We start from the raw sequence: 13,750 nt of genomic DNA, 5'->3' as shown, positions 1-13,750 counted from the left end.
TGTTCTTCAACTTCAATCCAGTCTGGAGACAGATTTGTCCTGAGCGTGGGAGTGAGAAGGGTCAACAGAACAAGCCTCTCCCTTCCCTGCATCCCTGGCTGGAAGCTAAAAGTCTAAGACCCAGTTTCTTCCTCTCCTTGTGGCCTCACCCAAAGTCCAGAAGTACCTCATAACCCAGGAGGGCCCTTCTGGTAATAGTGACAATGACAGGAGCTGTGGTGAAGTGAGCAGACAGATGTGTCACCAGCCTCTCCAATCTCAGCAGCTCAGCCTTCTTCCCAAGGTTGTTCATACGGGTCCTCAGCTGTCTCTCCAAAGGCCCCGAACCAGTGCCCCCTCAGCAGTATATCTCTCTGCTTCCTGTTTGCTGTCCTCCCTCACTCCTCAGCCTCCAGGCTGCCTGCTGCCTTCCCTGCCCGTCTGTCTGGGTTGCAGTGATGACTGGGTCTCTAAATCCACCTGGGCACTTTCCTTAGGGAGCCCTCCAGATTTGGGCTGGACTAGGGTGAGGCGAGGAGGCCGTTAGGGTACAAATTTCAGAAGATGCCCACTCTCGGGGGCATCTTATAAATGCAGGATTGAACCTGAGGGTGCATGCCTCTTTAACTTTGCTCCCTAGCCTCATCCTCGCCCCAGCCCTGCCTCAGATTCCTCAGCAGTCCCCAGCATGCCCCTTTCCCCTAGATGTGTTGGGCCCTACTCTGTGACTTTTCTCCTACCTCTCAGCAGCTCCTCCTCAGGGGTTCGTGCTGTTCCTCCTCTGGCCATCCTGGGCCCCCTCCCCTCCAGCACCTTAGGACATTTCAAAGCAGCCTGACTCTCTACCTCTCTCCTGGCTAACACCCCAACATCCCACCAGTTCCTAGCATTCCTCAGCTAGGGCCCTGTGAATCCTATGTCCACCCGGGTCAGCTCCTGCCCAGGCTCCCCAGCCCATGTGGAGGTCCTGCCCTTGGACCCCCTCTTCCTCTCTGATAGCCAAACCCTGTCTTTGTGCTTCACCTCCTAAACTTGTCTCATCCAGCCCCACCGCTCCCCACCTCTGCCACCCCGTCTCCTCTTTCTTTGTGCTTCACTTCTTAAACTTGTCTCATCCAGCCCCACCGCTCCCCACCTGTGCCACCCCGTCTCCTCTTTCCTGGCTACTGGCCACCACCTTCTCCCTGCTGCTACTTCTGCCTGCTCATCTACACTCTTCAGGGATCTTCCCCCTTTGCCCTTCTGGCTCTTCCCAGCCTATATCCAAGACTCTTTATGACTTCCATTAGCCTTGGGAGGGGCCCAGGCTCTCCCCCAGGCCTCTAGCCCCCCTGGTCCTTTTCACTTTTACACTCTGGGCTCTCTTTCATCTTTGAGTTTGCACACCTATTCTCCCCTTGGCTTCCAACTTACTGATCCTTTATATCTGCCTTGGAATACTGGCTGGAATTTAATTTCTTCACCAGATGAGGTACCCCCCCCCTTTTCTGGGCCCTCTATATAACCCTCGCCTGCTCATGCTGATGTCCCTCCCCACATACTGTGCTTGACTTATCACCATCAATTCCTCCCAATGTCTACAACAGTACTTGACATAGCACAGGTACTCAGTGGGTATTTGTTGCAGGAATAAATGAGTTTATTAATCATTGCATGGATGGATTGTCATGTAGGTGGCTTTGGTGGCTGGGAGGGGATGAGGGAAGAAACTACCTAAGCCATAGCCAGTGTCTGCCCATGGCAGCAGGTGGCTGGAGGGAAAAGGCCATGTCATCTCCAGCAGGCTGGGTGCTGATTTTAATGGCCCGGCAGTGAGGTTCGTGCATGGCGGAGGCCTGCAGAAGAGGTAACGCCGAGAGGGCAGCTCTGCCCACCTCTAATTATTGCTTGAGTCTTTCTGGCAATGTCAGCTGCCTGCCCCAGGGAGCTCGGTCTCGTCCATCACAGTGTGAGCTCAGGGTGGGGCTGCTGTCACTGCCAGTGGGGAAGACGGGAGGAGATTCCCAGGGACCTTTGGGTCTTGGAGAGCAGAGGCAGCCTCAGGCTTGGACCATGCTCAGCTTCTGTCCTTCCTGTCCCCAGCCGAAGGGTGTCCCTTGACTTGAGGGTCCCATTAAGAATCCTCCAGGGTGGCCAAGGAGCAAGCCAGCTGAATGGGAGGGGGGTCCACAGCACCCCCCAGGCAGGGAGCCTCAGATGGTTTGGTGTCTGCTGACGTGGAAGCCCTTGGGAAAATGGTGCTCTAGTGGCCAGCTGGGCAGGTAGGCGGTTCAGGCCTGGAAAGAGGCCTTGACCACACGGCCCTTCAGTGGCTGTGGCGGCCGGAAGTTGTTTACCATGTGAATCCTCTCATCATCCTCTGAGGTGAAAAGCAGGCTCCGGAACTTCTCCATCTTGAGAAGACAGAAGAGATACTCAGGGCAGAGCAGGGGTGCTGTCGTTCTCTTTGATCCCCGACACCTCATCTGACATACCTTGCCAGCCAGCTCTACCCCTCTCTCCTCTTGCTACCCACTCGTTCTCTTTCTTTGGGATCCTGATGTCAGTTACCCACAAAAGGGCCTCTGAACCTGGACCCTGCTCCACCCGGCTCTAGTTCCAACTCCATGTAGCTAAGACTTGTCAACAAATGCAGGCTTCAGATTCTAACACAGCAAGGGTGGTCCCAGGATGCAGGGGTCTCCCCTCTCAGCCTGTGGTGAGGTCCTAATGACTAATAATCAAGCGAACTCCCAAACAAGAATCTAAATGTTTATTAGCAAAAGATGGGAGACTTGATGGTGGGACTATAAGCTGTAGCTTGCTGGTTGAGAGTGCCCCAGCCCTCCGCTTGGTACTCTGGGAGAACTCACCTGCCTCTCAGAGATGCTGATAGGTTCCCGGAGCACGATCCAGGTGACACTCTCGCTCAGCGGGGGCGTTGTCAGGGAGCCCGGGTAGGTCCAGTAGTGCCGGCTGGCAGGCAGGAGGCACTTGGGGTTGAAGCAGCTGAACTGGGCCTTGGTTCCCTGGGGCAGAGCAGGCAAACCCAGGAATCAGCATAGACCCGCCGCCGGGACCAGACCAGCATCCTCCCCACTCTTTCCTGTCGGCAAGATTTAGTCTTCTCCTTGGCCCAATGATGCAAATTGTGGGCATAGGTCTGTGATACCAGATGCCACCCCCACCCTGGACCCGGCCCTGTCCACCTGTTTGCTGGTATGTAAAAGCTGTGGCACCTAGGGCTCTCTGGGCACCATGTTCTCTCTCTGCCTTTTCCTTCAACGACCCTTAGCGGAGCTGGCTGTAGGATGCCCATTAACACAACAAGCCATCTTATCAATCCTATACCAACCAGGTTGTCACCTGGGCACTGAGCGAGGCCACTGACTCCAATGAAGAGGAGTCATTTGCAGGGCACTGCAGCTGCTAACCTGTACTCTTCATCTCAGCGAGAGTTTGCGGTCAGGCTGCAGTGGATGGGCCCACTCTGTGCTCCAGCCTCTTCCTCCCACCAGGCTGCTCTGGGTCAAGACCATGGACCCCTGGTCTCACCTTAAACCGAACCATGTAGAGCGCGTCTGTCAGACGGTTCATGCTGGGGTGCTCATCCCCTGTCTGTCAGGGAAACGGTAGTGTGAGCCCAGCACCCAGCATGTCTGGAAACTAGGGGCAATGCCGGCCTCCCCGTGCCCCTCTTGGCCCCGATAACCACCCCTTACCTCCAAGAAGACACCGACCACAGCCAGGCCATCGGGCGCTGAGGCTGCCTCCCCAAAGGTGCTATACTTCTTGGCGTTCCAGTGAACGAGGTGCAGCTATAGGGGCAACAACAGGCCAGGCCAGGCCAGTGCTTAGCGCCTCCGAGGGGCCGTGGGAGCTCAAAGCCGGGCTTCCCTCTGCAAGAGGGGTAGGAAGCCCCCAGGGGCCACAGATAACATCCACACTGCTCTGGGCCCAACCCTTTCCTGAGCCCCAGGTGACCCAAAGAGAAATCTGGCTCAGGCCCTGCCCTGGGTGAACTGCGAAATAGATAATGGCCATCCATGCGAGAAGATGGTGCCTGCAGCTGAGTCCAAAGAATAAGTAAGGGGTTATCAGACAGAACCCTGGGGAAAGATACCCCAGGTAGAGAGAACAGCATAGGCAAAAAGGCTGGGAGGTTTGAGAGAGCCAAGTGTGGACAGGAGATTCTTCACATGCTGGTCAATGTGGGGGGAGGTCAGGAAAAGATGAGGCCAGATAAAGCCACTTTCTGCAGGGCCTTGAACACCAGGCTCAGTCCTTGAAGGGTTGTCAGCAGGGTGTGGTAGGACTGGACTTATCCTTCAGAAAACTGCTTCTCGAGTCACAGACCAGGGGGCAGAGTTCTGGTGGAATACCCTGTGCTAGGGGTGGTCTCTCCCAAACCTCTGGCTGTTCCTCCTCACCCTCTCTCGACCCCCACACCGGGCGCGTGACCATCCTGGCCTTCTCCAAATAATAAAGGGAGGGCTCAGGTAGAGGGCCTTTACCTCGCTGGGGAACGACTTGCCATCCACCGTGTGCTCTGAGCCCACACTGTGTTTCTTGCCCCAGTGGAAATGGAACTGTTTGAGTCGGTATGGCCCGTCCAAGGGCCCCCCAGTCACCACTGCAAGAAGAAGTGTAGTAATTTATGTGAGAGAGTCCACACGGCCCGGCAGCTGGTAGTGCCAGGACCAGGCCAGTGCCCAGGAGAGGGATAAAGTTTTCACTCGGAAAATTTGTTGGGCTAAGTGGGCTCGGGTCAGTCTTCACCCAGTGCCGTGGGCCCTTTGCGGGGCCAGGGCAGGAATCCAGGCAGCCTGCAGGTGGAAGAGGAGTCCGGTAGTGACAGAGTGCACCACTCCACTTGGCCACCCTCCCCGTTTCTGCCCACTTTTGCACGGAAGCTGGGCCCTTGTCTCCCAAGCCCCCGTTATCGCTAACAATAGGCCTTTCATGTCTGGATCCCCTGGACCCTGGACCCAGGGTTAGATTAGGGGGATTCTTTTGTTTAATCCTTCTAGAAGCCTTATAGAAGTCATAAGAGACAGAACCTTGTGTTTTCTCTATCTTACATTGGAGGAAAATGAGGCACAGAGAGGGCAAGGCATTTTGTCAAGATCATTCAGCAAGGCACTAAGTTAGGATATAAGCCTGTATCTCCTTCATAAGTCCAGAGCCCAATCCCCTAATCATCAGGCCACACTGTCTCCCTAGAACCTTCAGCCTTCCCAGGACCTGGTGTTGTCCAAAGGCCAGCTCCTGACGGTTCCCACTCTAATGGCCGGGCCCGGGCCATTCCCTGTGGTCTCTTTGGAGGTCCCTACTTGTGCTGGCTTTGTGACTTTCTCACCCTGATACCTGCTGAGCTAGAGCCAGGCACAAGGCCTCCTGGGACTGATTGAATTTCCAGGTGAAAGGGATCAGGCAGTCGAGGGAGCCCCAGCGAGGCTTGAATGTGAGTCGCTGGATCAGGTGACTGCCCCAGGCTCAGAGTTCTACTAGGCCCCTCCAGGATGGGTGACCAGGGCAGGGCCTTGTCCCCTGGGGGCCCCGTGAGGAGGAGGATGACTGAACAGTCCAAAGGCCATTCTTTGCTACCTTGCCCTATCTGAGAAGCAGGGCCTGTCCATAAGCATTGCCGGCTGGTGGACAAAAGAAGTCTGGGGCGGGAGGTGGGGGTATGGCCGTGGCAGGGGCCCAATCAGGCTGCTCCATCCGGGAGAGGCAGGAGCAGCAGGGTCTGATATGACCTGTGGGGGCCCACCCCTCTGAGCATGCCCCACCTGGGATGCTGCAGTGTGGCCTCTCGGGGAGTAAACCCCTTGAGCTTGGCTCCCTTCTCCTCCTCTCCCTGTCCTAACTACAGAACACACTACTGTTCACTGTGCACTCACCATGTGTTCAGCACTCTGCTGGCATCAACCCCCATAGTGTCCTTGAGAGGAACACATTGTTATCCCTTATTGGACAGATGTATGACTGAGACTTGGAAAAGCAGGTGTCCTCCCCAAAGTCACACAGCTGGTGAGTGGCAGAGCCCCAAATGTCTCACTCCCAAGCCTACTCTCTTTCTGCTGGTTCCCTGTCCCCTCAGGCTTGGGTATTCTGGTAGGGAGGGAGCTCCATCCAGGCTTGAAAGTAAGCCGCTGGATCACTGGTCCAGAGGCATGCCCCCTTGGCTCCCTTTCTCCCTTCCCAACAACAGTGGCCTTCACGAAGCTACAGATGTCTGAATTGAACCCTTAATGCCCTCTGCAAGCTGTTAGGAGGTACAGTCATATGAAAACTGCTCCATCACAAACTGTCATTTAGGGTCATCAAGAGCCCCAAAGCTCTGGGTGAGACGCTTTTCTAAAAATTCAGTTCCAGGAAATGTCTTTCTTCTGAGAATCCGCTGGATTTCCTCCCCTCTACAAGAACTATAGCTGACCCTCTTTCCCTTTTTTCCTAACCTACCAGGGAACTCAGGGCTAAGCAACTAAGATCACTCCTCTGTGGTTTCCTTCCTCTTCTCTGCTTTTTGATTTTTTACTTGAAACTTAATTTCCTTTGTGTGCTTTCATTGTATGCAGGATGAGAGGTGGAGACGGAGAGGCAGAGTACCAGTTACTCCCTTACACAAAAAACTCTAGCAGGTTCCCTCCTTGCCCCACTCTACCTTTCACAGGCCTGTTTATAAGGATAAAATCTCTTCACTGAGGAGCACTCCTGAGGCCTCCACCTAGGAATTGATTAGGAAAGAACCTGGACTCTCATCCCAGGGTAAAGAGATGCCATACGTTCCCGCTGGCCGCTCTCTGGTGCAGGCTAGTTGGAATCTTGAGCTCGTGGGTGAGTTGGAGAGAAGACCTTTGGAGTTGGACCAGGCTTGTTTGGAACTCCCCACCAATGGGGCAAACTCCCCATTGAGTCTCTATTTGCCCGTTTTAGAGGTGGGTTCTTGAGAGAATAAAAGAACTGCCTAAGACCTTAGCAAAGGGCCTGGCACACAGAACACATTAGCTCCTTTCTGTCTCTGCTGGGCTTGGCCAGATCACACAGGGAGGAGGGTTTGGCCTTAGGCCACACAGCAGGTGACTCACAGGGCCCAGAGTGAAAACAAACCTGACCTAAAGCAGTAAATGGAAGAGAAGGAAGGGAATTCACATTTCTTGAGCATTTGCTATATGCCAGCACTACAAACATCACTTCCGTTTTTCATTTTTCCTCCCTATGACCCTAGAGAGGAAAAGAGCATCCTGTTTTGTGCATAAGTTGACTGAGGCTCAGCCTAAGCCTTCAGAGCTGGTGAGAGGTGGAGCCTTCCTTCCCTGCCACAGCACGCCAGCCTTCCTAAGCCTGTCCAACACAGGGTGAGGAGCCCAGGGGGAGGGGGCCAGCCTCCGCCAAGGGCCACTCACCAGTTCGGTCGTCGCTGTCATTGAAGTCCACTTGGACAGAGTGGCCATTGTTGGTGATGCTGAGGGATATGCAGGCCTCGTAGGAAAGCTCCAGTGGCTTCAGGCTGGGCGAGTACACAGCCTGGCTGGACACGATGTTGATTGGTGACTGGCGGTCTCCCTGGGCAATGGGATACAGCTTGTGCCACTGTGAGGGGCCTGCAGATGGGGAGAGGGCAAGGACTCAGGCTAGCCTGGATCTCTGGGCCATGGGCTGAGGACACCTGTGGGGGATGGTCTCCCTGGTATCCCTTCAGAGGTTAGCCCCTGCTTTGGAGCTCTTGTCCCAGCTCTGCCACTTCCCCTCTCCGCCTCCATTTCCTTGTCTGCAAAATGGCCTTACTAAAACTCATCTCCCAGAGCTGATAAGAGGCCCTGTGAGGTAATTTATGGAAGGGAGCCAATATAGTCACAAGCCAAGGGGCGGTTCTAGGCAGCGACTCCTCCCCAATTCCCAATAGTGCTCACAGAGGGCCCCAGGCATCTGAAGTCCCTGACCTGACCGTAACACGTATCTGGCCTCTTCCTGCACCTTGAGCATGTTCGTGTTGGTGTTTGTGAAAATAATAACATAAGCTAACATCGACCTAGCCTTGGCTCTGAGACATGTGTTCGTTCCTCACAATCACATTGTGAAGCAGATACCAGCATGATCCCCATTTCATAGATGAAAGAACTGAGGGCAATTCACCCACACTTCGCACACACACTTCGGTACCGATATAAACACACAGCACGTGCATGTCTGGCACATGCCTACAGACTATAGAGATTTTCATGGGTACATACGTGTATGCACAGTGACCTGGGTTCATCGGGCCCAGAGTGGCCAGGGCCAGCAACATACGTGTGTATAAACACACACAGCGCTGCCACCTACACCTGACACACGCATGTACACCGTCACACACAAACACTCCCTGTTGCAAACCCAGGTCTGCAATAAAAGACTACAGCAAAATACGTGCTCGTGCAAGCACATACACATACACCTGCGTGCACACCCACGAGCGCCCACCACCTGCCTCCCAGAGGCTCCATCTGCAGCCTAGAGGCTCGGCATCTCCCTGGGGAACATCCTGAGATGCAACCTATTTTTAGAGCTATTGCCGGCTGGTGCTTCTCCCCGTTTTTGGCTTCTTAAGTTTTCCTGAGAAAACAGCAGCAGGTGCCGACAGAGCTGTGTCCCCAATGGATGAGTCAGAATCGTGGCCCAGACCCACTGGGTTATTTTTGAAGTCCTGTGAGCATGCCGCATGCCGGCACCTCTATTCTCTGTCCTTCCCTCTTTCATTGCCCCTAACCTGAATGACCCAGGTCTGGCTGGGTGAGGGGCAGTGGCCTGAGGGTGGTAGGCCCATGGGGCAGGCCCTATAGGATACTGGGTGCTCAGAGCTGGTGGGCAAGACTAGCAGATGGATACAGTCAGGGGACTCTGACTCTGGAGGAAACACCCAGAAACTGTCTCAGAGCGGGTGCTGGAAGGAAGATGATCTATGGGTTCTGTCAACCTGCCCCTTCTCTGCCTCTCTCTCCCACTTTGCTGGTCTCTGTTGCCTTTTTCTGAATGTCTCTAGCTTTGGCATGCCCAGCTCTGGGGGTCTCCCCTCCAAAATATGCTCTTGTGTCCCTGGATCCCAGAGGGAGCCAGACACACAACAGCCCCTCCCTAACTCCTTCTGACCCACTGCAACCTCCCAACCCCCTCCCAACCTCCTCCCAATTAGCCCAGGACCCCCATCCTCCCACAAAGAGTGACTGTCTCTCTCCAGAGAGGGAAGGCGAGGAGTGTTCCTGTCACCAGCACCTTCATTTCTCCCCACATCCACCTGCCCTGCCTAGCATTTTCTCCTGGCAGGGTAGGTTTTGAGTCCTCGCTGTTCACCAGAGGGAAAGGGGGAAACACTTACCCCACACCCCTATACCCACTTGGTAAGAAATAGCCCGAAGGGTAACTGACCTGTCCCAGACTCACATTCAAGCCATCTGGCTCTCCCTCTGCCTCTTTTCCCTTCCTCTGCATCCTAAGGAAACTGAGGCAGGATCGGGTGCTATTTTCCCAATCAAACCAGGAGGCTCGTGTGGGCCACGGGCTCCCACGCTTCACACCAGGACGTGCTCAGACACTCTGCTCGATGTAGACACCTAGACACACGCGCGCGCCCACAAATGCCCCCTTCCCGCACGTACCTGCCAGCAGGAGAGCCCGGACACTTCCCCGGGGAAACTCTCCCGGGGACATCGCGCCCTTGTCCAGCAGAGCCCGGCTCCCGGGAGGTCCCCGCACACACGCCGTGCGCGCTCCCCGCCATAGACACCCGCGCACAGCGCTCCGCCCGGACCGCCCCCAGCTGCCCAGGGCCACCTCCGCCCCCTGTGCCTGCGGCGGGTGAGTGAGTGTTGGGGCCCAGGTCCGGGCGAGCACAGCAGTCAGGGGCTGCGCGGAGGAGGCGGCAGGACGCGCGCTCAGCCAGGGGGTGGCTAGCTGGCGGCGGGGCAGGCCGGATCGCAGCGCGGACTTTGGGCCAGGAGTGGGGGAGCCAGAGCTTGCGCCGGGCGGGTGGGCTGGATTCGGGGGGCTGGGCCAGAGGGGGGTCCCGGTTCCTCCCTGACGGTGGGGGGCTTGAAGTCCGGGAAATCCGGCTGGGCTCGTGGGTTAGATCCAGCGGGTCGGGGCTGGCCAGGGTCTGCGCCTACCGTCGTTCTGGCCGTAGCCCCAGCCGTGGTGGCCGGTCATGCCGCTGTCGTCCCCGCAGCCGTGCACCTGCCTGCTCCTTCCTCTCAGTTCCGGCTGCGGCTCCAGCCCCGCTCGCTACCGCCGAGCAGCCTCTTAAAGCTGCGGCGCGCAGGAGGAGCAGTTCCCGGGGGACCCGCCCCCCCAACCCCCGGCAGGGCGAAAGAGGCCGGCGGTGCCCCGCCCCCGCCCGCCCGCCGGCTGGCCAGTTGAACCCCAGAGTTGAGTCGAGATGGGGGAGGTCAGGGGACGTAAACCTCTCTCCCTACTCCCCATCCCCCCTCCCTGGCTGGACGACTCTCCCTTTTCACGTGTACGGGCTCCGGACTGTCCTGTGCTGAGGACTGCCCAGGTTTCCCCACATCCTACCCCATCCCTGGGCTTGTCCCTGAGCCGTAAATCCAATTCCCAGGGACCTGGACTCTGGGCCCTGAGTCCTCTGGGATTAGAAAGTCCCCTCTAATATGCAAAGTGCCTTGACCATCAAGTCACCAGAAGTGGAGCTTCCCCTGTTTGCCAGACACTAGGGCAGGCGCCAGGCCAAGCTTTCTGTCATCTACCTCTCGTATCTACCCTACGACATTGAGTGGTACTTCCATGAGCCCTCTTTCACAGAGAGAGGGCTGAGGCCTAGAGAGGTAAAATGACCTGCACAGCGTGCAAGGGATTCACTCCCAGTTTGTCTCACTCCAGACTTTGCTCTTTACCACTTCCCTTTGGTGCTGGGGCAGGGGTCCTGTGGTTATGGGGGATCTAGGAGCTTTGGGTAGGAGAGGGGACAGGACTGGCAATCCAAACCCCTGGCCCTGGTGGAACCAGAGCCTCAAAGGGAGAATGGGAAGGAAGTAGCATCAACCCGCCGGCAAGAGGACAGACAGTCAAGAGCTGGCTCCCTCATAGAACCAAGACGAGGTTCCCACCCTCTTATTCTCTCCATTGCTTCCTCCTTCCCTCCAGGACTCTTTGCCTGTCCCTCTACAACCTGCTATTTGTCCTTCCTCTCCTTGCCTCCTCATGACCTTTGGCACACCAACTGGGAGCTCAGGCCCTCCACCCTGCACTCAATCTCACTGCCTGCCTTGGCCCAACATTTTCCCGCCCACAAGCCTTGATCCTTGCTGTGCCCTCCTCTGTCTTCCACCCACTGGCTTCAGGCGGCCCAATCTGATTCATCCTAGGATGTGGCCTTGTGCCAAGGATAGGTCTTGTCTCTGACTAGGCCTCAGCAGGCAGTTTTGGGAAGACACACAGATGGGTGGATGGAAGGACAGACCAATGATCCCACCCAGGGTCCTGTACCCAACAGGAGGTGAAGGGCCATTTGACCTTGACCAGAGGAGACTATTTCAGGCCCTGCTCTTGGCTGACCTTGGGAAGGAGTCTGCCATCTTGTCTGCTGGCTCCCCTGCATCTCTGTGGCTATCTCAGTTTCCCTCTTCTAGGCCCTGAACCTCAGTTCCACAAGCTAGAGTTGCAGAGATTAATTGATAACTCCTTGGCTGGGCCAACGTCAGTCACTGACTTCCCAGCCTGCCTAGCTACCTTTCTCTGACCCAGGAGCTGGAAGGGGTTTTTGCTACAAATATGGCCATCAGGCAGCGGCAGGGGACTTGTGATAGAGATTCAGGGGATGGGGCCCCCAAGGGCAGCGTGTGACAGAGAATACAACACTGTCAAGGCTCCAGGTCTAAGCCAGAACTGTCATCCTCAGACCAAGAAGACATGCTTGCTCCATCCCAGAGGAGGCAGCCACCCTTCTCCTGGGGGAGTCGCAACACTCTCAGGGCCTGGGGAGGAGGCCCAAATATATCTACTTTATTGATCTGCTTCTCCTTTAGAGTGACCCAGGCCTTTTCCATAGTTATTTATAGTATTAAAAAAATAAAGTTGGAATTATTCATACAGCTTGCATCCAATCACAGCAACCGTAGGTGGATTTTTGTCCCGTTTTACAGATGAGGAAAGGAAGGCTTAGAGAAGTTGAGTTAGGGAAGAGTTAGGGAACACAGTGACAGAGCAAAGATAAAAATCCAGAGCTGTTGAGTCCCTTATTCAACACGTCTAAAAGCACAGAGAGGGGGAGGAAATGGATTTTAAATTTGATTGTCATTTGCATATATGCAAGACTTTCTCTGGAAGGACTTAAGAAAGCTTGGGAGAGTGCCTCCAGGAAGGAGACTGGGAGACAGGGAGGGTGGGGGAGGGTGCTGAAAGGGGGTAGGAGGGACACTACTGCTTACTCCTTTGTACCTTCTGAAAGAAACTATTACCTCTTTAACAACAAAATAAAAGTTGATCTGGTTTGTTTCCTTCCCGCAGCCTATCTTCAGCAGTTTACTCCAGGTTCTGGAGTGCTGGGCACTCAGGCAGGTGAAGGAGCCGATGCACTCTGCCCCTTTCAAGTGAAGCCCAGTTGCCCCAGCAGCCCACTCAGGTCAACTTGGGAAAGCCTAGGCCCCCATTCAGGCACCTCCCATTTCTATTCTGTGTTGTCTTTACAGATGAATTGATTTCACTGCCCCAAAATTTACTCTTTGGTCTCACTGCATTAGTGGTTCACTGTTGATGGGGAAGGGGAACATGAGGAGGGGGTGAGTGGGTATGAGGGCTATGATGGAGGGCTGGAGGAGGAGGGCAGGGACAGTTTACACAGTCATATCTCATTCATCAAGTGATCTTGACCAGATTTCACTTCCTCTCTGGAAGGTACAATGTCTTTGCTCTACAAGATAACTGAAGGGATTGTCCCTGCCCAGCCTTCCTCATGGGGATCCCTGTGAGCATTGGTTGAGACAATAGCTGCCCAATGCCCTAGCAACAAGTAAAGTCAGGTGTACTTCTCATTGTACCTAATGCACAGGGCCAACAGGCCAGGCCAGAATCCCTGTGGCCTGGAGACTCTAAAATCAAAATTACAGTTTGTCATATTTTTTAAAAAACATTTCCACTCAAAGTACGTATGTTTATGTGTGCATACAGTCAGATGGAATGATCTCATGCATGGCTCCAAGCATACCTGGCTGTGTGACTTGGAGCAAGTTACTTTACCTCTCTGAACCTGTCTTCTCATCTATAAAACAGAAATAGAGAGTCTAGAAGGCTAATAGGATGGTCAGGTGACATGATGTCTGTGAGACTCCTGGTATCAAGGATGTACTCCTCGGACCCTAGAATGTCTATTGTTGCCCCTTTTCCTTAGTTTGCTGGGCACATTTAGAACCCCAAACATCCCATTTCTTGAGAGCTTGTTTGGAGGTTCTAGCAGGGGAGCGCAGCTACTCGTATACCCTTGACCGAAGAACGGTCCTCCTCTATCGGGGAAGGTCGTCCTCTTCGACCGAGCGCGCAGCTTTGGGAGGGACGCACATGGAGCGGTGAGGGAGGAAGGGGACACCCGCCTAGCCAGCCAGATCAGCCGAATCAACTCTGGCGATCAATGGGGTGACAGATGTCGCAGCCAGATCGCCCTCACATCCCCAAACATCCCATTTCTAATTACATCTATTCATTGTAGGAAACTTGGAAGAATCAGAAAAACACAGAGAAGAAAGTTAAAACCACTGGTTGTGTTATTACCCAAGAATCATCACTATTAACATTTTAGTGACTA

General features: G+C 54.9%; 1 protein-coding gene and 1 long non-coding RNA gene across 3 annotated transcripts in view; one reads left to right on the top strand and one right to left on the bottom strand.

Annotated features, from left to right (window-relative positions):
• Nucleotides 1-13,750, top strand: part of LOC122234142 — a 28,161-nt gene extending 14,411 nt beyond the window's left edge. Inside the window, exon 4 of the long non-coding RNA XR_006211894.1 lies at nt 13,655-13,750. This is a non-coding gene — a long non-coding RNA (uncharacterized LOC122234142). The remainder of the gene's footprint in view (nt 1-13,654) is intronic.
• CA7 (carbonic anhydrase 7) lies at nt 2,172-10,209 on the bottom strand. Of its 2 annotated transcripts, none has more exons than XM_042969458.1 (7): nt 10,104-10,209; nt 7,368-7,565; nt 4,473-4,591; nt 3,681-3,776; nt 3,514-3,576; nt 2,832-2,987; nt 2,172-2,372 (listed from the first exon to the last, which is right to left on the bottom strand). In XM_042969458.1, exons 1-7 carry the CDS (start codon nt 10,141-10,143, stop codon nt 2,250-2,252), a joined length of 795 nt encoding a protein of 264 aa, XP_042825392.1. In that variant the 5' UTR covers nt 10,144-10,209; the 3' UTR covers nt 2,172-2,249. The 2 variants fall into 2 exon arrangements, with proteins under 2 accessions (XP_042825392.1, XP_007090452.1); XM_007090390.3 differs by lacking the exon at nt 10,104-10,209 and adding an exon at nt 9,597-9,648.

This window comes from Panthera tigris, chromosome E2 (assembly GCF_018350195.1).
Source record: "Panthera tigris isolate Pti1 chromosome E2, P.tigris_Pti1_mat1.1, whole genome shotgun sequence".
Lineage (NCBI taxonomy): Eukaryota > Metazoa > Chordata > Mammalia > Carnivora > Felidae > Panthera > Panthera tigris.
Note: the sequence above shows the minus strand (reverse complement) of the source record. Positions and strands in the feature narration are given on the sequence as shown.

Excerpts from the sequence above, each read along its gene's own strand:
- CA7 (XM_007090390.3), bottom strand. The coding sequence starts at position 9,648 with ATGTCCCCGGGAGAGTTTCCCCGGGGAAGTGTCCGGGCTCTCCTGCTG. Across the intron at positions 3,777-4,472 it reads GCAAGTCGTTCCCCAGCGAG|CTGCACCTCGTTCACTGGAA; the intron begins GTAAAGGCCCTC and ends TTGCCCCTATAG. Across the intron at positions 3,577-3,680 it reads TGGTCGGTGTCTTCTTGGAG|ACAGGGGATGAGCACCCCAG; the intron begins GTAAGGGGTGGT and ends TTTCCCTGACAG.